The sequence below is a fragment of the Daldinia loculata genome (genome assembly GCF_022478755.1).
Source record: "Daldinia loculata strain CBS 113971 unplaced genomic scaffold F4817scaffold_63, whole genome shotgun sequence".
Taxonomy (NCBI): Eukaryota; Fungi; Ascomycota; class Sordariomycetes; order Xylariales; family Hypoxylaceae; genus Daldinia; species Daldinia loculata.
The window spans coordinates 71,821-90,151 of record NW_026054917.1 but is presented as its reverse complement, the minus strand read 5'-3'; the positions used below and the strand labels follow the sequence as shown (position 1 = coordinate 90,151).

The 18,331-nt window shown below is 46.3% G+C and overlaps 7 protein-coding genes across 7 annotated transcripts; 2 read left to right on the top strand and 5 right to left on the bottom strand.

Moving 5' to 3' along the window:
• Positions 1-1,052: 1,052 nt before the first annotated feature.
• F4817DRAFT_349175 (uncharacterized protein) lies at positions 1,053-2,412 on the bottom strand. The gene is made up of 3 exons (XM_049304802.1): positions 2,231-2,412; positions 1,592-2,074; positions 1,053-1,512 (listed from the first exon to the last, which is right to left on the bottom strand). Exons 1-3 carry the CDS (start codon positions 2,237-2,239, stop codon positions 1,483-1,485), a joined length of 522 nt encoding a protein of 173 aa, XP_049155347.1. The 5' UTR covers positions 2,240-2,412; the 3' UTR covers positions 1,053-1,482.
• A 400-nt stretch (positions 2,413-2,812) lies between these two features.
• Positions 2,813-4,399, bottom strand: F4817DRAFT_349171 (nascent polypeptide-associated complex, alpha subunit). Its single transcript, XM_049304801.1, has 4 exons — positions 4,233-4,399; positions 3,791-4,042; positions 3,538-3,596; positions 2,813-3,482 (listed from the first exon to the last, which is right to left on the bottom strand). Exons 2-4 carry the CDS (start codon positions 4,025-4,027, stop codon positions 3,164-3,166), a joined length of 615 nt encoding a protein of 204 aa, XP_049155346.1. The 5' UTR covers positions 4,028-4,042; positions 4,233-4,399; the 3' UTR covers positions 2,813-3,163.
• Positions 4,400-4,972: 573 nt separating this feature from the next.
• On the bottom strand, positions 4,973-5,709 carry F4817DRAFT_248268 (ribosomal protein L14-domain-containing protein). The gene is made up of 2 exons (XM_049299131.1): positions 5,482-5,709; positions 4,973-5,402 (listed from the first exon to the last, which is right to left on the bottom strand). The coding sequence occupies exons 1-2, from the start codon at positions 5,608-5,610 to the stop codon at positions 5,088-5,090; spliced, it is 444 nt and encodes a 147-aa protein (XP_049155345.1). The 5' UTR covers positions 5,611-5,709; the 3' UTR covers positions 4,973-5,087.
• Positions 5,710-6,866: 1,157 nt separating this feature from the next.
• Positions 6,867-9,503, bottom strand: F4817DRAFT_248265 (uncharacterized protein). Its single transcript, XM_049299130.1, has 2 exons — positions 8,592-9,503; positions 6,867-8,526 (listed from the first exon to the last, which is right to left on the bottom strand). The coding sequence occupies exons 1-2, from the start codon at positions 9,170-9,172 to the stop codon at positions 7,068-7,070; spliced, it is 2,040 nt and encodes a 679-aa protein (XP_049155344.1). The 5' UTR covers positions 9,173-9,503; the 3' UTR covers positions 6,867-7,067.
• Positions 9,504-12,569: 3,066 nt separating this feature from the next.
• On the top strand, positions 12,570-14,004 carry F4817DRAFT_248253 (concanavalin A-like lectin/glucanase). The gene is made up of 3 exons (XM_049299129.1): positions 12,570-13,239; positions 13,337-13,485; positions 13,558-14,004. Exons 1-3 carry the CDS (start codon positions 12,886-12,888, stop codon positions 13,907-13,909), a joined length of 855 nt encoding a protein of 284 aa, XP_049155343.1. The 5' UTR covers positions 12,570-12,885; the 3' UTR covers positions 13,910-14,004.
• Positions 14,005-14,010: 6 nt separating this feature from the next.
• F4817DRAFT_349161 (SRP54-domain-containing protein) lies at positions 14,011-16,360 on the bottom strand. The gene is made up of 3 exons (XM_049304800.1): positions 15,952-16,360; positions 14,396-15,898; positions 14,011-14,337 (listed from the first exon to the last, which is right to left on the bottom strand). The coding sequence occupies exons 1-3, from the start codon at positions 16,183-16,185 to the stop codon at positions 14,092-14,094; spliced, it is 1,983 nt and encodes a 660-aa protein (XP_049155342.1). The 5' UTR covers positions 16,186-16,360; the 3' UTR covers positions 14,011-14,091.
• A 229-nt stretch (positions 16,361-16,589) lies between these two features.
• F4817DRAFT_349160 (YIF1-domain-containing protein) lies at positions 16,590-18,205 on the top strand. The gene is made up of 3 exons (XM_049304799.1): positions 16,590-17,170; positions 17,240-17,767; positions 17,824-18,205. The coding sequence occupies exons 1-3, from the start codon at positions 16,901-16,903 to the stop codon at positions 17,986-17,988; spliced, it is 963 nt and encodes a 320-aa protein (XP_049155341.1). The 5' UTR covers positions 16,590-16,900; the 3' UTR covers positions 17,989-18,205.
• The last annotated feature ends 126 nt before the right edge of the window (positions 18,206-18,331 follow it).

Sequence of the window (18,331 nt, the reverse complement as noted above, 5' to 3'; positions counted from 1 at the left end):
GTAAATAGTATGCGGCGATACGATGTGCTCGAATGCGTGTAAGATTGTTGATGTTAATGTATAATTTGGTTTCTAATGGTTGCTGTAATTTTAGGTAACTTTGAGTTGTTGGTTATTGAAAGAAAGGAAACCTGCACTTTGGTGCGCAGATACCAAGGATTTAAGTAATTGCTTAAAGAGCTTCATTACTATGGCGACAATTGCGGTTCCTGAGGGGTTACCAAATCGTCTGTTGGCACGACAGCTGCCACCGTTGCAACTGCCACGATAATAAAAGATTGCGGTGGTTTGAGGATTCTTTGAGGAATGTTGTTTCCGTATGTGCTAGCTCTGCGTATGTAATACAGGAATAGAAATAATACCTTATATTGGGACCTGCATCTGTACCTTCCTTAAGAAAGTAGAAGGGATTTAGGTATCTTTTACAATATCCATCGAAAAGGGGTTGGCAATAAATGATACATATACTTCGTAGCCTAGTATTCCATAAAAAATCCCATACCTTCAGCATGGCAAATAGCAAGGGAGATTTGAAGAAGTCTTTATACAATGACTAGGCTTGGTGCTGTTTTTTCAACTGTACCTAAACTATCCCACCCATCTAAACAGCGGAGAGGAGCAATCGAAAAAAAACAACAGCAACGAACGCTTCTATAATAGACACATATTAAACTGTCTAGCATTATAAGTTCGTGGATCTCCTTCATGTATTTAGTACCTCGATCACTAGCATTGTTAATTGCCAAATATTTCCCTCACTTCTAACCTCCATAATGCTCTTGGCTATGTTGGCTTGTCTAATGATTAGAGTATCCCCTATCCAAGACTTGATAGTCGTTTCTAAACATATTATGTTCCCCTTTAAGGGAACTAGAGGGTGGCTTGACAAAAGGTATAAAGCTCTGCTCGACTTGCCTGGCAGTGGTCTTGCTACATGCCAACCCACTACTATGGGGGCTTTCAATTAATATCATGATACGTTCTCTCGTCATCCCTAGCTAAGATGAGCTGATTTAATGCGTAGCAGACTATTAGGCTAATCATCTATGTGTCTAGAATAAACATGTGTAGAATTGCTTAAGCGAACCTGTATAGGACATTTAGGGGCGAAGAATGACTGTCTTAAAAAACAAGTTGAAGTATAGTCCGAAAATGGCATGATAAGAGGCTGATAGACTTGACTAAGTCATACTATTCGCCAACCTTAACTCAGGTCTACGCATTGGACTTTGGTACTAAGTAACCAAGACTACATACCACCTCTCTTAGAGAGGTAATTTTCGAAGTCAGATTGGTACTTCAAGACGGAGAGTATGTCACCTATCTGGGGACAATTATAAACCACACACACGCAGGACTTGATTAACAATGTCTGTAATTCCACTTTCCCAGCCTCTTCCCGGCTTTCCTATCTACAATGCTAGAGTACACAAGGGAAAGAGAGCGGTAATGTAATTCTGGTTGCTACGCTGCGCAAGCTGTCTATAGTACGGAAAGGTCGCCGAATTTCTCCTACAAAGGGTGTTAGCATCATTATCATCATAGCATAAATATATATATATCGTGCAAGCAACAGGAGGGGTAGCCGTACCTTGTATCCCGGAACGGACCAGCGGCCCTTGGACACCAACTTAGCCGTCTTCTCATCGATCGAGGGCTCAGCCGCAGCAACCTCATCAACAGTAAGTTCCTCGAAGGGGCGAGCGGTCTCGATGTTCTTCAGGGTAGCCTCGAGGTCCTTGAGTTCCAAATCGACCTTCTCCTTGGTACTCTGGGCATTCTTGACAGCCTCGATCTCGAAAGCCTCGATGGCCTTGAGCTGGCGAGTGACGTCGTACTGGGCGGGCCTGAAGGCGGCGAAACGCTTCTCGATCTCGTCGACGACGGCCTGGTTTTTGAGCACGGACCGGTAATGCGCGAAGTCAACCGTCGTCGGCAGTTCGGACAGAGCCTGCAGTTTGCGGCGGGCGTTCTCGTTGCGCTGCTTGAAGGCCTGCAGGCCTGCGACGGTCTGTCCGCGCAGACCTAGCGAGGAGGTGACCTTGGTCCAGTCGAGCTTGAGGGCTGCGCTTCGCTGCGAGGGAGGAAACGGAAAATTAGAAATTAGCTCATCTTCGTCCATTTTTCAACGGAAGTTTCCGGGGCAATTGACGATCCAATTGGCAACATGACTGCCTTTTGAAAAGCTCAACAGCATTCGCTAGGGGATCCTGCAAGAAAGAGTACTTACTGCGGCCATTTTGGTGATGTGTTGAGGAAAAAGGTAAAGAGTGGAGATGTGAAGCAATTCGCAGTGGATGTTGCTGCTGTATCCCAGCCGAAGAACTCCGACGTTTTGCAGGGCGCCACAATCGCCAAAGTCCCGTGATTATGTAAGTCACGTGACCTTAGAACCCTTCTGCATTCTAGAGATTGAAAGGCACCTCTTATAAATATGCACCTATCAACTCTTATATATTTCATTAGTACTGCCACAATTTTTTGGACCAATCAGATGCTTAGAATCGCCCCGCAGTTGGCGACTTTTTCCTTTGCTATTCTATCGCATAAGGTCTGAAACATATGCAAATAGGATAATAAAGTCATGCAAAACGCGCTCTATCCAACGATACCAATTATTAAAGTTTTTATACAATAATATAGTAGGTCAATTGATTTTACAAAAAATTCATCGGACGTGCGTTGAGGTGTGGCTAGCCAATCAGAGGCCAGAGTTATTTGTGGCCGTGAAAAGGCACTCTTGAAGCTAGGCACTCCCCGTAAGCGCTTGCGCGAACGGGTAACGCAGCTAGTTACCTACAGTCGGCTATTACAAACCTCTACTAGGTAGTTATCTTCTTGTCTTATTACTTTTTTACTAGTGGAAATCTGCTGGACCTGATCTACTGTGGCTTGATGTTCGAATATCACTAGCAAGATCCCACATTGGAGAAAATTATATTAAAGTTGCAATCACCAACATAACAGTCGAATCGTCATTGAACTCGAAGTGAATTATTCACAACGGCTCAGTAATCCATTGTAAGATATCGTAGCATGCAATACACAGCCAACCGACTTTCCTTTTGGTTTTTTCGTTTCCCCTTATAGACTTTTCCGTTGTCGCATACATCCAGCCAACGCGCCCGCAGTTAGACCCATCCTTCATAATCAAGTTGCGTCATTAAACGCTCAGCGCCATAATCGAATTGACTATGTCGTTATCGTTTTCTTTCAGGGCCTTGATGGCCTTGTTTCGTTTGACGTTGGCTTGAGTCATAACCAGCTCGATATCCTTATCCTCGAGCCCTTCGGCATCGACTTCTTCGTCGTCATCGTCATCATCCTTCTTTTCCTCAGCGTCCTCGACGGCCTTGCTCGGCTCGCCGTGGTTGTGGTCGTGACCAGCATGGTCGTGCTCACCACCACCAGCGGCAAGGGACTGGGCCGCAGCTTGCTGGGCAGCCGAGTTCAGATCCTCAATCTTGGCCTCACCGAAGACGCTAATAAAGTCGTTAGCCATATTAGACATCTAATGTAGTTGCGGTGGGCTCTTACATGTAGGTGTTGCTGTTGGGCGACTTGTAGACTTCCGGGTTGTTGATAACAAACAGGATCTGTAGGTGATGCGGTTAGCCATGAACAGACAACCCCATCTGATCTGACCGGAAGCGAATAATTCCCCTCATTGCGCAAAACCATAAAAAGTACCGGGATATACACTTGAAATGACCTATTTCTTTTTCGCACAATCCTAGCTAAATATTGCATGCCCCAACTAAAACAAATATTTCTCGTTCGCTTTACTTACGTTCTTTGGTCGTCGGAGAGTCACTCGGGTAATGCCGGTAACACGGGTTAGGTGAAGCTTCTCGATGGCCTTGCGGGCCTTCTTCTCGTTGCGGGAGTGGACAACGGCGGTAGAGCCTGAAGCACCGCCCTCGCCGACCTCAATCTCGGAATCGGAGCTGTCATCGTCGTCGTGCTCTTCGACGGAGACCTTCTTGGGCTCCTCATCAGGAAGTTCCTCGACTCTGGGGTTGGCCATATTGAATGTGAGACTCTGGTGGGGTCGAAATTAGCTATTTATTCTGCGATGTGCGAGGTGGGTGCGATATCGTGGGGTTTTTTGAGGTACCAAGCCCTCAAAATTTAGCCCGCCATCTCCCCCAAAACAACTCTTACATTTGGTATGGAAAATATATATGAGGTATATATGAAGAAGTAAATTTATGGAAATATCGATAACTTACCGAAGCGACAACTTAAGAACGACGCCGACGTTAGGTAGCGGGGGTGATTGGTTGTACCTTGGGGGGGTTGAGTGGTTCGGTTATGAAGAAAAGTTGCTTACAGCTGTGAACTTTTGTCAATTGTTTGGCCTAGGGTTTGCCAGTTTTGCGAGTGCCCGCGCTAGTCCAAATACGGATTTATAGTATTTCCCATGCATGGAGTGGCAGAGGTGGCTCTTAGGTACCTTCACCAAAGTTACATGTACTTGCCCGAGTGGCGGAAGTCGTGCTCAATTACATGTACATACCTTAGGTAATATAAAGTACTTTACGCGATTTCCTGCTTTAACAATGCGACTAGGTTACCCGAAATACCTACGGCAAGTACCCAAAGTGCGTCAGAGCATCACGTACTTGGGTAATTGTAGCTCCTTTATCTACTGATATTTCTGTACCTGTTTCCTTTAGAGATGGAGTTTTTAGAAAGACATGCCCTAAATTTTATAGTAGGCATATATGTATTAGGGACCCTCGGAGGGATTGTATTGTCAACTTGCGTATCGAATCTACACTTGTGCAAACTCGAGAATCTGGGTATGTCTATGTGATAGCACAAGTTTCACCCGGCGAAGATGTAATCACATAAAAGACAGCCTCAAGTTGTTGTGAATTTCCGTATCATTGACGCCGGTCACCTCATCGAGATTTTTATGAGTGACATACAGGTCTTGCCAGACGAATCAGAAGAAACCAGCAACCCCATGCCAATGTGTCATTTCATGCAGACCAGATCCGTAGACTACCTTCCTCTCCAGCTGAAAGAGACCGTTGTAACAGAATCGACCATTCCGCCCCCCTTCATGCTCCTATTGCCGTTCATGCGGATGCCTTGACCTTGGCCAGGGCCTTTCGCTCTTCGAATCGTCGTTGCTTCTTGAGTCGCATGACCTTGAATCGGTCGAAGTCGGTGAGCGCCCTTCTTCGCTCCGTCTGGTCCTTTCGCTTGGCCCACTTGCTCTCCTTCCACTTGCCGTCGATCTCGGCCTTCGCCCATGCGTTCTGCAGGGTTCCTGTTCGGACGGCGCGCGGTAGCTTCGCAATCTTCAGGTCGGACAGGAGCACATCAGCGAAAGAGATGGCTTGTCGGGGAACGACCAGCTTAGGGTCTGACGAAGGTCCATCAACCAGAGCCTAGATATTCCCAAGTTAATATACATGATTTACATGAGATTCGTAAATTTCCAGATTGCCGATTTCGGGGTTAACGTACGCGCTTGTGGTCGATGATCTCGACGATAGCAGCCAGTCTACCGGCGTAAGGGCCGTTGCCCTGGACGAGGACGATACGGCCGACCTCGACCTTGCGCCATTCGGGGGATTCGATCGATGCGTCGCCCATTGTGACGGTGTGCTGATAATGTTGTTGTTAGAGATGAGTGGGTATTAAGAAGGCTGGAAGATAGGAAGATGGTGAAAATAAAGAGACAATTGAAAAAAGAGATATGTGATTGTTTCTTTAGAAGATCATTTGGTTGGCGGAGAATGGAGAAAGGAGAAAGGAGGAAGACTTACTGATTTGGTGATGTCGTGGTGTTGGCTCAAATCCCTCCTTACCTTGAATTGTCCTGGGCTGAACTTTTCTTCGGTCGCGCACAATGCGGTGGGAAGTTGAATGTTGTGTGGGCAAGTTAGGGCTAAGCCGGAATTTCACCTAAACCGCACCCGAGGTCAACTAATCTAGCGCGTCTTCAAAGTGGGTCCTTCTGCAGACCTTTTCTAAAAAGATTTCTCTTCAAGACCTTCTTGCAGCCTCAACCTTCCAACTGTTCATCAATCTTTTTGCTAAAAAGCAAGAACTGTCCAGAGGTCAACTTCCATTAAGGACAAACATTATAATAGGTAAGCCTCTATTTTTATCCCCTCCAAGATATTCCCGCAACCTTTTGCTTGTTATGATGAGGTAATTTGCGATTGATTCCACTTCGATGGCGCTCTCGCCAGAGCTGCTATATCGAGTGGCAAGGTGATATTTAATTCTTACATATTCTGAACGCTTTCTCACGAGTTACACCGTACAATCGAATGTATTGCTTAGGGTACAATAGCTAACTCTGTCTACAGGACCGCCTAGAAATAGGCTACTGATCATATTAGCCGTCTAAGATTCTGTAGGTTTATCTAGTTCAATATTGTTGAGTATAACCAGTTTTTTTTGAGAGCGTTGAGTTTATCAAGCTTTCATGACAGCGATGTCATAATACGGCATCATTCAATAAATATTATTTGTTTATGAAATATGAATCGACCATCATCAGTTCCAGTTACTCGTGTGTCCTTGCATGCCTCTAAGTCTCATCGAAAGTTTCATAGTAGTGTGAACGACATCCAATGCCAACCTCCCGACCACCCTAGATTTCAGTGTTCAGCATTGGCACTCACATCAGTTCGTTGCTAATATTTATATTATGCTAGCGGATGGTTTTACCCCGACAGCCTTCTCAGCAGGTACTGTACCTGAATATTGGCACCATCTCCGATCAAACATACCATTCTGTAATGACTTATTGACGGGTATATCCTAATGAAGAAAATTGCTAATTCCAATACTTTGCACCTTATGCAACACCTATTCTGACGCCGTGCAAGGTTGCAAGCCTGTAAACTCCACCTTCCACTCCGTGTTTGAGTATCTAAACACCCAAACCCTCTACGACCACGAAGAGAAGAGCAAGCGGAGATGCCAATGACATGTACATATGAGATTAAGGATAATTATAGATAACCATGAGATCGAGATGCCGTGGCATCTAAAGAAGTATTTGTTGAATATGTAAGCGGTATGTCCACTAAGGCACCTTATTCATCTACGGTAGGGAGGCCATCTTCCGACGGTTCTTCGTCGTACAACCATTCGGGAGGGCTCATCGAAGCGTAACTCAGTCCTCTGTCGTTCTCCAGCTCCTTACGCATCACTTCCATTTCGAGCTCCCATCGTTTCTGAAGTGCTGCTCTGCGTTGGCTCATTGTGGTCGTCAAAGCATCTTCCTCATCTGAAAAATCAGATTCGAGACTCTCCAGTTCTTTCCTATTCTTCTCGATTAGTTTGCCCATTTCTGACTCTTGCCTTTCGAGTAATTCTTCGAGGGCTTTGGCTTGTCTATCCCGCATAACGTTGATTTTGGCCTGATGAAGTTGCTTCATGTTCTTTTCAACGTTGTACTGCTGTCCGAGTTCTCTTAGATCCCGTTCCGTCACAGTTCGGGAAGGCATGCCTCCATGTGGATTCTTGCCGAGGCCATCACAATATGCTTCCATGTGCTTGAGCCGAATCCGCACATTCCTCTCGCTCTGTTCTAATGTTGAGCGCAGTTCCATCTCTGCAGCCACTTGACGGTCTTCAAGATTAGCCGCCGTCTTACCATGTCGCTCGTTCATCCTCTCGATAGCCGCCGAGTGTTTCTCTACGAGAGCGAGCTTTGCGTGGGCATGTCTAGTCCACATGAGCCATTTCGATCTCCTATCGAAAACGTGGAATCTCTCCATCTCCTTTACTTGCTCCTCTCGCAATGCTTTGAATTCCTCGCAGTTGTGGCTACGTCTTACTGCTTCGAGCATCTCTGCTGTTTCCTTCGCAGCAGCTTCTTGCTTAGCTGCCTCTTCGTCTGCGAGTTTTGCCGCCCGGGCTTCTTCCTCGCGGCGCCGATCCTCCATCACAGCCTCGCCATTGCAGAAGTTAGGACAACCCACCATCTGATCCCAAACTGCGCCGCAGATGTAGCAGAACTGTGCTCGACATCGGCACGTCATGTGCGTACAGCCTTGCGTGAGCTCAACAAGTGACCTACACTTGTAGCACCTTCTCCAGCCTGACTTCTCTCCCATCTTCAAGACGGCATCTAATTCCCAATCGTCCGGACAATCTTGGCCTATGGGGTGAGCATCCCTCTTGCACATAACACAAACTCGCGTTTTACATTTTCGACAGATAGCTTGAGACGGATATTTGGGGTCGACTCTGATCCGCGGTGGTATAAATTCGCCACAGGCTGGGTTAGAGCAGAATACTCTCGATTCCCAGGGCGTGCTAAATTGTACCACGACTTTCAGGAACCTATGTTGCTCTTCGCGGGATAATATAGATTTAATTATCGAACTTGGTATTGGTTGGGTGCAGCAGCGCGGTGGCATTTTAGATTCGTCAGTCGTTGCCTGATTGATCATGATCTTCAAACACCTTGAACAATAACTGTGTCCACACGGTAATCTCTGGAGAGGCTGGTCGACTTGGAGATCTTCTCGGCACGCACTGCATGACCTGTATATAAACATGAAGCTATTAGTACCATGCACATTGCAAGTTACCGGGGATGCTTGACAAACATGACGATATGTCCAAGAGAAGACGGAGTCTTTCGTCTACGGCGTAATTTAGAAAGTCCTCTTCTAAAACTCAGGTAGCTCTTGTTCATGCCAACACTGAAAATGCTTGGTGTTGATTCGGATTCTGTTGGTGAGGGTGATATGAATTTAGGTTGGTTGAGATTCGGATCGGCTTGGGCGAGATAGTTCTCATATTGAGCAAACGTGAGAGCCTTGGATCGCTTCCTTGCGATGCTCCGCCCTGTAGCCTCAGGATAACCGTTAGTTGAGGAATATGAAGTAAGAGTCGTGCTCGCGGAGCCCTCCGACCCCGTAGACGCAGTGCGGGCATGATTTGTATCTATGGTGATGCTTGATTTGGCGCCAGACGGATTTCGTTTGTTTCTAGCACTCGACGGCCGAGAGATAGTAATACCCAAGGTTGTGGCCTTCATGATCAGTTCGTTGAGATAAGCCTCGGTCTTCTCGGACGAAAGCTGTAGGACCTGGGTTAAGTAGTCGGCTTCTCTTAGTTCAGGAAGAGTATCATCTGGATTTTCGGCCAGGTCCGAGGACGGAGGCTTCTGAACAGTGGCAGCCATGACGGGCAACAAACGAAAAAGGCGCCTTCAAACAGCAGTCCGGTCTGCGTGGTCAGTCAATTGACTAAACTCATAATTTGACTATTACACTAAAAGATGGAATATCAACAGGCGATGGTGGGGGGGGGGGATCGGATTGCGATGGGGCGCGTCGATATCCTGGCACGGTCCTAGCACCGGTGACTATGGACCTTTGGAATGGGGCCAACCGGCAATGCCTGAATGGGCAGATTGTGGAGAATACCATAACAAACCCGGCTAAGATATTGGACCAGGTTTTACGATGCGTGATCTGGTTGCAGATTTGATAACGATCTGTCGAGTGCAGCAACTATGCAAGTGTCCGTAATCCGACAGCGACAAACGCTAAGTGTCGATTATTATAGACAGGCCGCGGCATCCACAACAAACAGATACCTAGGTAAGATAGAGACGGTGACGGTACGACCTAGAAAGTGTTTGAATCATGTAGTAATGTAGTAGTAGTCACAGCCGCGGGTTTTGCAAATGCAGGTAGGCTACCAGGCTACCAGGCTACCAGGCAACCAAAACATGCGGTCAGTCAGAAGGAAATGATCAGACGTTGAAGGAACGAAACAAGTCAGACTCGAGGACAAGGCTTCGGTTGATTTGATTCAAGCAGCCGACAGCCAGCTTCACCAGCTAGCGAGAAATGATGCGATGCAGCGATTGGGCTGCAAATTGGGTCGCGGGGTGGTATAGGACGTGGAGATTGGCCGAGAAACTCCCAACGAGAACGGAGCTGCTGGCAAGGGGTATTAGCGAGGATGAGGGCGAGGGCGAGGGCGGGTGAAGCGTGACAGGTCGGATTGGTCGGAATAATGGCCTCATTTACTGTTTGTGTTGATCTATAAGCATAGTACGGATTATGTTCGAAGGATTTCCTGTAGGATTTTTCGGTTTGTTGGAAGATAGCTTCGAGAGCAATCTCAGGTATAACAATTCAATATAGACGCCTTCATTACTTAGTGCAGCAAGTCCTATGCTTTGCATTGACGTTGGTGGGACGGCAGGATGACGAGCGGAATGAGGTATTCACAGGATTAATGATTGATAAGATGCGGAGAAAGTGTCCAATCGTACGTATATAACAGTCATTCCAGAGGGCATAAAGTCGAGACAGAAAACAATAAGAATTAAAGATAGGAATTAATAATATTACATGAAGCCTATATCAATAACTTAGGTGTAAGTATGTAAATATGAAATGCGGACGACCTGTCAAAAGTCATTGATGGTATGGGTTGGTTGTATTGGAACTGGAGAAGCAATTGGCGCGCCATGGAAATACGCTATGGGATCTCCCCCCTCCTGATCGATTCGCCGGGTCCGCTAGTCCTAACGCTGCATCGGCTAAAGCATTGGCCAAGGGCTGCTAAGGCTAAAAACTCTAAAACCAGAACTAAAAGTGTACTTTGACTTCCGTGACACCTCACCCGCCCCCACTTACATACCTACCTCTTCAAACCGTTATTGACCGGATGGGTAGGTCGAGGCTCTCTTCTATTCCACATATATTTATATAGAAAGCAAAGCAGCCAATATCCTTGTTAGTTTGATATCAATGCGAACAGGTAATGGAATGCATTCCATATAATACAAGTTATGACATATAAATGCAAATGCACTATTGTGTATAATAGCTGATTGATTAACTGCATAAGCTTAAATTTAGCAAGGTAACAACGGCTTTGATCAGCAGGTGTCCGGGACACTTTACATCATATGTACCTTAGCTCGGGATGTGGGGGTTACCGGTAGACCCTAGGCTAGGACAGGACAATTGAGAGACCGGACCGGTACTGTAGTAGCCGCCGCTAATACCACATAGTCTATTACTTACATATGTAGGCAGTCTACTGTGTAAGTCCTAGGTAGTACCTATATCGAAAATGCTCCCTATTTTTCACACTCGCTTTCATAAAGAAAAATATATATAAACAATACGGCTGCATCCTACGATATTCATATATAAACAAAAACGTTGAGGTTGACGAGTTACAATCTTAAGTTTCGTTTCCCCGATTTTGAGTTGAGAAACGTTTTAGCCCAAGGTGGTTCAATAGTTCAAGCACTTTTATATTAGAACTCGGGAATACGTAAATGCTGGATCTTCGCTTGATTATCCAATTGATTTTTAGTGTAAACATATCCTCGGTATACGCATACATATATGACGGCATAGATCGATAAAACATCTTCTAGGCCTCCTCAACACACACTCGCTTCTGACCGGTTCTCGATGTCGATCAGATTATCCTACATCAACGGCTATCATCTCGCCCGAGGCGTTCCGAGACGATCCACTAATCAGTCTTACGCATTTACTTGTAGTCAATCCCAGATACCCGGGACGCGGCTCAAGCTACTACAGTAGCACCAAGATAATTCCATCCTTCCCCCCGGCCATACCTGTTTGCTTATTCTACCATGACCACCCAATAAGCCAATGGCAAATACAGTTTAGCAAAGCTTGCTTTCACCAGTGGCTATTAAACTATCCAATAACTTATTAAGGGCCTAATGATATAAGTTCACCGTTCCTTGTTCATGTAGGACTCGGTATAAGCAAGCCACGTTGGCTCCAGTATGAACTTGCCCGGGATTTCCTGGGGTATTGTCTAAGTAGCAATTTACTTCAACCATACGCCATATAAATATAGACATGGAAATCAGATTTCATAAGCTTTCTATATGGATTTCTAGAATCGACTGCCTACCCGTGTGAGGGCTACCTAGTCTATTAGTCCATCATATAGGTAAACTACATACTCTTTATATTTGTGAGATATCTGGTTACTTTACTCGCCGCGATTGTACAAGCAGGGGGTTTGCTGCTTTTCTATCACGCCTAGCCTAAGTTAAGAAGCAAGAGGTTTCGGAGTCCATTCTGGCCATTGCCTTTGTATCCATAGTCTATTTCCTAGCCTATTAGCTTGAGGTTAAACCTTTTTATTTCCAGGGATGAGATCGTAAGCGACACATATAACTTTTATATTAAGTTCGGTGTGTACCATTTGCGATTTATACCGTAGCCTGCTAGATAGGCTACGCAGCGTTATACTCTCGGGATGTTGTAATAGGAAGTACGACGTACTAGATAAGCACAGGTTAAGGGAGTAGTGCTATCTGGGATAATAAGGTAAATAGTTGCAACTGATTATCTTGACAGGTATATTTATAGGATCTGACGATAATGACAACTTACGAGACGTAAATAGAGGGTTATAAGGGCGCTCGCCTTCAGATTTTACAGTACCTAATGAATACGAGGGAATGACACTGATCGCGTTGATTTACAGCAAGGCCTCTCCTTATCTACCGTGTCTCATTTCATTAGTAGGTCCTGAATTTCGTCATGTTTGCCAGGTTTGATATAAAGTGACTCACAGACCCGAAAGACTGGGATAACACACGTGTGGAATATGGTCGTCAATATACGTGTGTCATTTACCCCAGTAACGAGATGGTAGATCCTGTCCACCTAGGCGATCGCTGTCGGAGCAAACTAATATAAACAATTAATGGCGAAAATAAATGAGTACCTGGGTAGCGACTGTTGGGTATCGTGTAATTTCTAGCTCGAAGCCTCAAGCTCCAGACGTGGCTCCCTTTTTTGTTTATACATTTTCTACGTTTCCCTCCATTCTTTTACGCTGCTTCATCCAACCAAACACCAAAACAACTTCGCCATGCACGTACCAAGTCTTGCTCTCTTGTGCTTTTGCACGCTTGCGGCCCTTGTTAGCGGCTCCCCCGGAGGAAGATGGCCTATCGGCCTAGGCATGAGCAAATACGTTTCTTCGTTCCTCGGAGGCGCGGTTATAAATATAAACCAAACCGAAACCACAGGAAAAGAAGATAAACTGCCCGCCATACGCACTGTTTCAGCCGAGTGGAATATACCATGGAGCAAGGCACCCGACAATGCAGACCTCAGCAACCCCAACAACCGACATTCTCTAGCACAGTGGGTCGGAATTCTTGGGAACGACTGTGCTAATAAGAACTGGTATCCATTTCTCCAGGCAGGGACGAATGTCGAGGTAAATAAGCTGTTCTGTTTGGCTTCATTTCTTGTGTTTTTTTTGGAGTGAGGTTTTTGAGATACGAGAGAGTTAGCTAATTGTCTCCCAACATTAGATGGACGAACATGGCGCGACCGTTGCGGGCGCTTGGGTCGAGTGGTTTCCAGCCGGAGCCCACCCCATCCCCAAGGAAGACTTCGCGGTCAGTCCCGGTGACCAAATAATCGTAGTAGTAAATGTGTACACTCGCATATTGGGCCATGTGTAAGTGAAGCCTCCCCCGACTGCCATTCCAAATATCCGTATTTATGATAATGATCTAACGCCCTCCTAAAGATATATGAAGAACCTCCGCACCGGCCAAGAATATGCAGCGGAAGTGGAAGCAGACTCACCCGAGGACCCAAAGTTTCAGATTTGCCTTGGCTCTGGTGTCGCTCAGTTCTTCCAGGAATGGGACATCGCGAAAGACAGAGCAGATCTACCGATCTTCAGTAATGTTACATTTTCTGGCATGACAGCTATAGATCGACGTGGTGAATTTTATGATCTCACTTCAGGAACGGAGGACTACTGGACCATGATCGATGCGGGGAGGCAAGTTGCCATACCGGAGGGAATTGACAGCAAGAGTTTTGTAGTTTACTCCCCCCAGGGGAGGACATGGATTCCACGCAGCAGTCAATAGCACTAGTCGATAGTCCTTTACCCAACAGATTTAATAGTACACGGCTCTATTATCCATTAGCATCCATAATATATTTCTAGCGCTGGCGGCAATGAGAGGAGTTCAACAGTGGACAGGGCTTCTTATATTATGAATCTATAGATATTATGGGAGACCCCGCTCGATATTAGTAGATGGCCGAATTAACTATTACTCAACAACTTTTCCACTGCCCATTTGACGGAAAAGTTCCTGATATCTGAATAATGCTGTCCAACGCCAACAAACAAGACGGGCACATTCGTGGCATGGACGATGCTGACCAAAGTTCCTACCATGTCGCCGACTGTATCGCATTTGGAGATAATGAATCCATCTAGCGTTCGGCCAGGACCAAAAGACGAGTTGAAATTCCTTGCTTGAGCGACCGAGTCTGTTCCTACAAGTGCCTATTACCATGAAATTAGCAGGGTGGTCATTTGATAAGGGGTATTTAATAGATCCTACCTCGCCAACCATTAGAATCTTGTCGGGCTGGGCGAATTTGGCAAACTTCTCTAGTGACGACATCAACCTCTGATCATTGTGTCGTCGTCCAGCTGTGTCGATAAGCACTACGTCGAACCCTTCATTGGCAGCCTCTCTCACAGCATCCTTGGCGACCGTGGCAGCATCGCCACCATACCCCTTTTCAAAAATTTCCACCTTACCACCTTCACGTTCGGTCAGCTCCTTCAAATTCCGTACATGGACCTTTAGTTGCTCTACAGCTCCTGATCGGAAGGTATCTCCAGCTGCAATTAGTACTTTGTATTTGTTTTGCAACAGGAAATAGCAAATCTTGGATAAGTTCGTCGACTTGCCAACGCCGTTGACTCCAACTATAGAGATAACGTAGGGTCTCGGCTTTCGCATGGACGTCGTGGGGGGCTTGATGACAGAGTCTATCTCGCGCAAGAGATCTAACGACGAGGTAGGTGTAAGCATTTTAGTGAGAGAGGCTTCCATGGCCTTAGCGATGCGTGCATCGATGCTCTCAAAGCTGCCCGTCTTCACGCCAAGAAGCTCCTTCTCAACACCCTCGCAAAGCCGTATAGCTGCTTCACGGGCAACATTCTTCCGTAATAAATGGTCTTCCATCCCTTTCATAGCTTTGTCGAGGTCTTCTTTCGTTAATGTCTTACCGCCCACCACGTTGCGGAAAAGGCTGCTGATTGTGTTCAACCCAGTTCCGACTAGGCCACCTTTCGTTTCCGACTTTGAGGTATTCTTCGCCTCGGCCGACTCCAAGATGGAATGTACTTCATCATCTAAGTCTTTCAGCACGAACTGTCCCTTGGAAGTCTTCGTTCCCCATGAAGATGAGTCCACTCCCTCTCCAGCCGTCGACCGAGCAGCTGCATCCACTTCACTATCGCTTGTCAAAGTATTCTGGGCCGCCGAGTAATCTAGTTGCAGGCTATCATCCTCTTCGTCGGCAAAGCCATCGGCATCCCACTTACGACCTTTCTTGGGTGCTTTCTTCGCTTTCCTTGCTGGTCCCTCGTCACCGGAAGAGACGGGGGCGGAACTGTTTCTCATCTTTCTAGCTCTTCTTGACATCTTCCCTATAGGACCGCCCTTCGCTACAACCAGATGGCTTCCGCTAGGGGTAGAAGGCCGGGAAGTATTCGGAGTAGATTCGGCAGTGGATGGACGTTCCTGGGGGTTGTTCTGCGTTTTGCCTCTCTGCTTAAGGCCCGGGGGAAGAGGGGGTTCATCTCCAGTATTGCCTGATATAACATTCTCTTGTAATAGAGAAGTAACAGCAGCCGGTCGTGCAGTGTTGGCGGATCCGCTTGACTCGAGTTCTCGGTATTGTTGGTCAAAGTACTCGTCGAATTTGCGGCATTCCACGATCGTAGTATTGGGCTTCTTCAATTGATCGGCATATAAGTCAATGAATATAGTCTTTAAGTTATCAACAAGCTTGTCAATCCACGAGAGGTGCAGTAGGGACCGGTAGACAGCCTAGAAATAGTTAGACAACATATGGGAATTATCAAGTAGGAATGGCGTCGTACAACAAAGATCACGCCCAACTCCTTCACAAACGTCCACTTCAAGGTATGCTGATCAGCCTTGTATGATGGATTGCTCGCTGCGGGCTGGCTATTCCTTGCGCCGGCCACAGCGCCCTTTTCTTCTATGAAGACGTCGGAAATGAAGTTATTGATAACGGACGGGTTGACGGGCGCATAGGTTCGCGACCAGAGAACGACCCCGGAGGTCGTCAGGATTTCAAATGTATCCAACATACTAAATAGTTTTCTTCTTTTTTTAGCAACCTAGAAAAGAAGAGCATAGGGTTTCCGAAGCTTGCACATTTGAGATTGCTCGAACCAACTTATTAACATTGAAGGTTGGATGAAGCGATAAGTTGTTACAAGGCGACAAGAGCCACAAGGGTGGAAAAGTAGCATACGTATGTACCTACGGCAGTACGGATTACCTACCTACCTCATACCTATATGTACATTTGTAGCGCTCCCAGCTGGCAAACTGCAGATGTATCCATGCATTTGATTTAATCGAACCAATCGACGCCCGATTACGGAGACTAGGTTAATCGGAATTAAACCTTATTGCGGCTCCGGCACGTCATAAGTGCCAATGGGGGTGAACCGGGCCAGGTGCATCAGGTACCTACATACCCGGTAGTTTCAAAATGTAATAATCTCGGAACAGTGGGTCTGACACGGCAGCTTGCAACAGCTGCAACATATACGTACAACATTTGGTACTTGTACAAACCTCTTATTAAAAATAAAAATAAAACACATCTCCAGAACAAAGTCGCCAATGAGCCCTTCAGCCCTTGAGCCCTCAAAGCTCACGCCTAGCATCTTAGCGCCGCAACACTAAGCCCTCACTTATCCGAGCTTTACAATTCAACAAACCAACAAGCCAAACCGACCAACCTTAACAACCTTTTTCGAGGTCGAGACCGAGATCCAAGATCCAAGATCCAAGATGCAGCAACATCCAAACTACGGCCATTCTCCGCCGCTTCACCATCCCGTGCCTCAACACGTCTCTACCGTTCCACAGTTACGATCGCCGCCGCCTCTGACGTCGTCGCAACCCCAACAACAGGGCGCATATGGAAATCCTTACCAGCAGGGAACACCCGCCGCTGGTAGTAATGTCTTTGGCACTTATGGCAACTTCATGAATGATCCTATGGCCGCTCAGTTCGTGGGAACGGTCGGCCAAAATGCTTTCAAACACGTCGAGCAGAATGTAGGTTTAGTTACAAACCACTCAGGCTCAAAGTGAAGCTTATACTTCTGCTAACACTTATACTGCCAGATGAACCGATGGGTCAACTTCTCCGCTCTCAAACACTACTTTAACGTTTCCAACAAATATGTCATCAACAAGCTCTTCTTAGTGCTCTTCCCTTGGCGCCACAAGCCTTGGTCGCGAAGACAAGCCGTAGGACCTAACGGGCAGGAGGGCTGGTACTTACCACCGCGCGACGATATCAACAGCCCCGACATGTACATTCCAGTCATGGCGCTTGTTACATACATATTATTATCAACACTAATAGCAGGTCTACGGGGCCAGTTCCAGCCCGAGTTGCTAGGATATACAGCTTCTACCGCGGGAGTCGTCGTCATACTCGAGATATTGCTCCTGAAATTAGGGTGCTACTTTCTAAGTATTTCGAACGAGTCTCAGCTCCTAGACCTTGTGGCCTACTCAGGCTACAAGTTCGTCGGTATCATTGTAACAGTCACCATCGCCGAGCTCATGAATGGGGGTAAGGGAACTGGCGGTTGGATCGGGTGGACGGTCTTCTTTTACACCTTTTTAGCAAATTCCCTATTTTTGGTGAGTACGGTCCTTTCAAGGGTATTGTCTTGTCGATACTAATAAAGTATGGTTAGATGCGGTCGCTACGATATGTTCTACTACCAGAGAGCTCTGGAGGGGATGCACGAGGTCCGATGCAAACAGACACACGGACGAAGCGAAACCAGCGAACACAATTTTTGTTCGCTTACTCGTATCTTGTACAATTTCTATTCATGTGGATTCTTAGCAGGGCGTAGATACGCCCGTCAAGTTCTATTAATAGCTCTCCCAGATTTGTGATGAGCGCTTCCGAAAGACCACCAAACCTAGCATTTCTCATACTTGAAGATATTGTTGTATAGAAGCAACAAGTCTTGGCTCTTACAGGCTTCGCTCCAATTAAAGAATACGGTAGTGAAGCAAGATTAAAGCTATATACCACCCTTCGAAAATAAAATAAAATAATTCTTCAGAGGTGTTATTGAACAGTGTTCTCCTATATATGCATGTCGTAACAGTAATAGCAGAAGCTTCGCGGCAGATGCTCGTGGTTGGTTGATTGGATCCCTTATCCATGTATGCACTAACTTTTTGGTAAAT

Bases quoted from the DNA above. Each gene is read 5' to 3' on its own strand.
- F4817DRAFT_349175 (XM_049304802.1), bottom strand. The intron at 1,513-1,591 runs GTACGGCTACCC...CACCCTTTGTAG, and splicing joins GGTCCGTTCCGGGATACAAG to GAGAAATTCGGCGACCTTTC.
- F4817DRAFT_349171 (XM_049304801.1), bottom strand. From the start codon at position 4,027: ATGGCCAACCCCAGAGTCGAGGAACTTCCTGATGAGGAGCCCAAGAAG. The intron at 3,597-3,790 runs GTAAGTAAAGCG...CATCACCTACAG, and splicing joins CTCTCCGACGACCAAAGAAC to ATCCTGTTTGTTATCAACAA. The intron at 3,483-3,537 runs GTAAGAGCCCAC...CGACTTTATTAG, and splicing joins CCCAACAGCAACACCTACAT to CGTCTTCGGTGAGGCCAAGA.
- F4817DRAFT_248268 (XM_049299131.1), bottom strand. From the start codon at position 5,610: ATGGGCGACGCATCGATCGAATCCCCCGAATGGCGCAAGGTCGAGGTC. The intron at 5,403-5,481 runs GTACGTTAACCC...GGGAATATCTAG, and splicing joins AGATCATCGACCACAAGCGC to GCTCTGGTTGATGGACCTTC.
- F4817DRAFT_248253 (XM_049299129.1), top strand. From the start codon at position 12,886: ATGCACGTACCAAGTCTTGCTCTCTTGTGCTTTTGCACGCTTGCGGCC. The intron at 13,240-13,336 runs GTAAATAAGCTG...TCCCAACATTAG, and splicing joins AGGCAGGGACGAATGTCGAG to ATGGACGAACATGGCGCGAC. The intron at 13,486-13,557 runs GTAAGTGAAGCC...GCCCTCCTAAAG, and splicing joins ACTCGCATATTGGGCCATGT to ATATATGAAGAACCTCCGCA.
- F4817DRAFT_349161 (XM_049304800.1), bottom strand. From the start codon at position 16,185: ATGTTGGATACATTTGAAATCCTGACGACCTCCGGGGTCGTTCTCTGG. The intron at 15,899-15,951 runs GTACGACGCCAT...AACTATTTCTAG, and splicing joins AGTTGGGCGTGATCTTTGTT to GCTGTCTACCGGTCCCTACT. The intron at 14,338-14,395 runs GTAGGATCTATT...TCATGGTAATAG, and splicing joins AGATTCTAATGGTTGGCGAG to GCACTTGTAGGAACAGACTC.
- F4817DRAFT_248265 (XM_049299130.1), bottom strand. From the start codon at position 9,172: ATGGCTGCCACTGTTCAGAAGCCTCCGTCCTCGGACCTGGCCGAAAAT. The intron at 8,527-8,591 runs GTTTGTCAAGCA...GTTTATATACAG, and splicing joins TCTCTTGGACATATCGTCAT to GTCATGCAGTGCGTGCCGAG.
- F4817DRAFT_349160 (XM_049304799.1), top strand. From the start codon at position 16,901: ATGCAGCAACATCCAAACTACGGCCATTCTCCGCCGCTTCACCATCCC. The intron at 17,171-17,239 runs GTAGGTTTAGTT...TTATACTGCCAG, and splicing joins TCAAACACGTCGAGCAGAAT to ATGAACCGATGGGTCAACTT. The intron at 17,768-17,823 runs GTGAGTACGGTC...AAGTATGGTTAG, and splicing joins TAGCAAATTCCCTATTTTTG to ATGCGGTCGCTACGATATGT.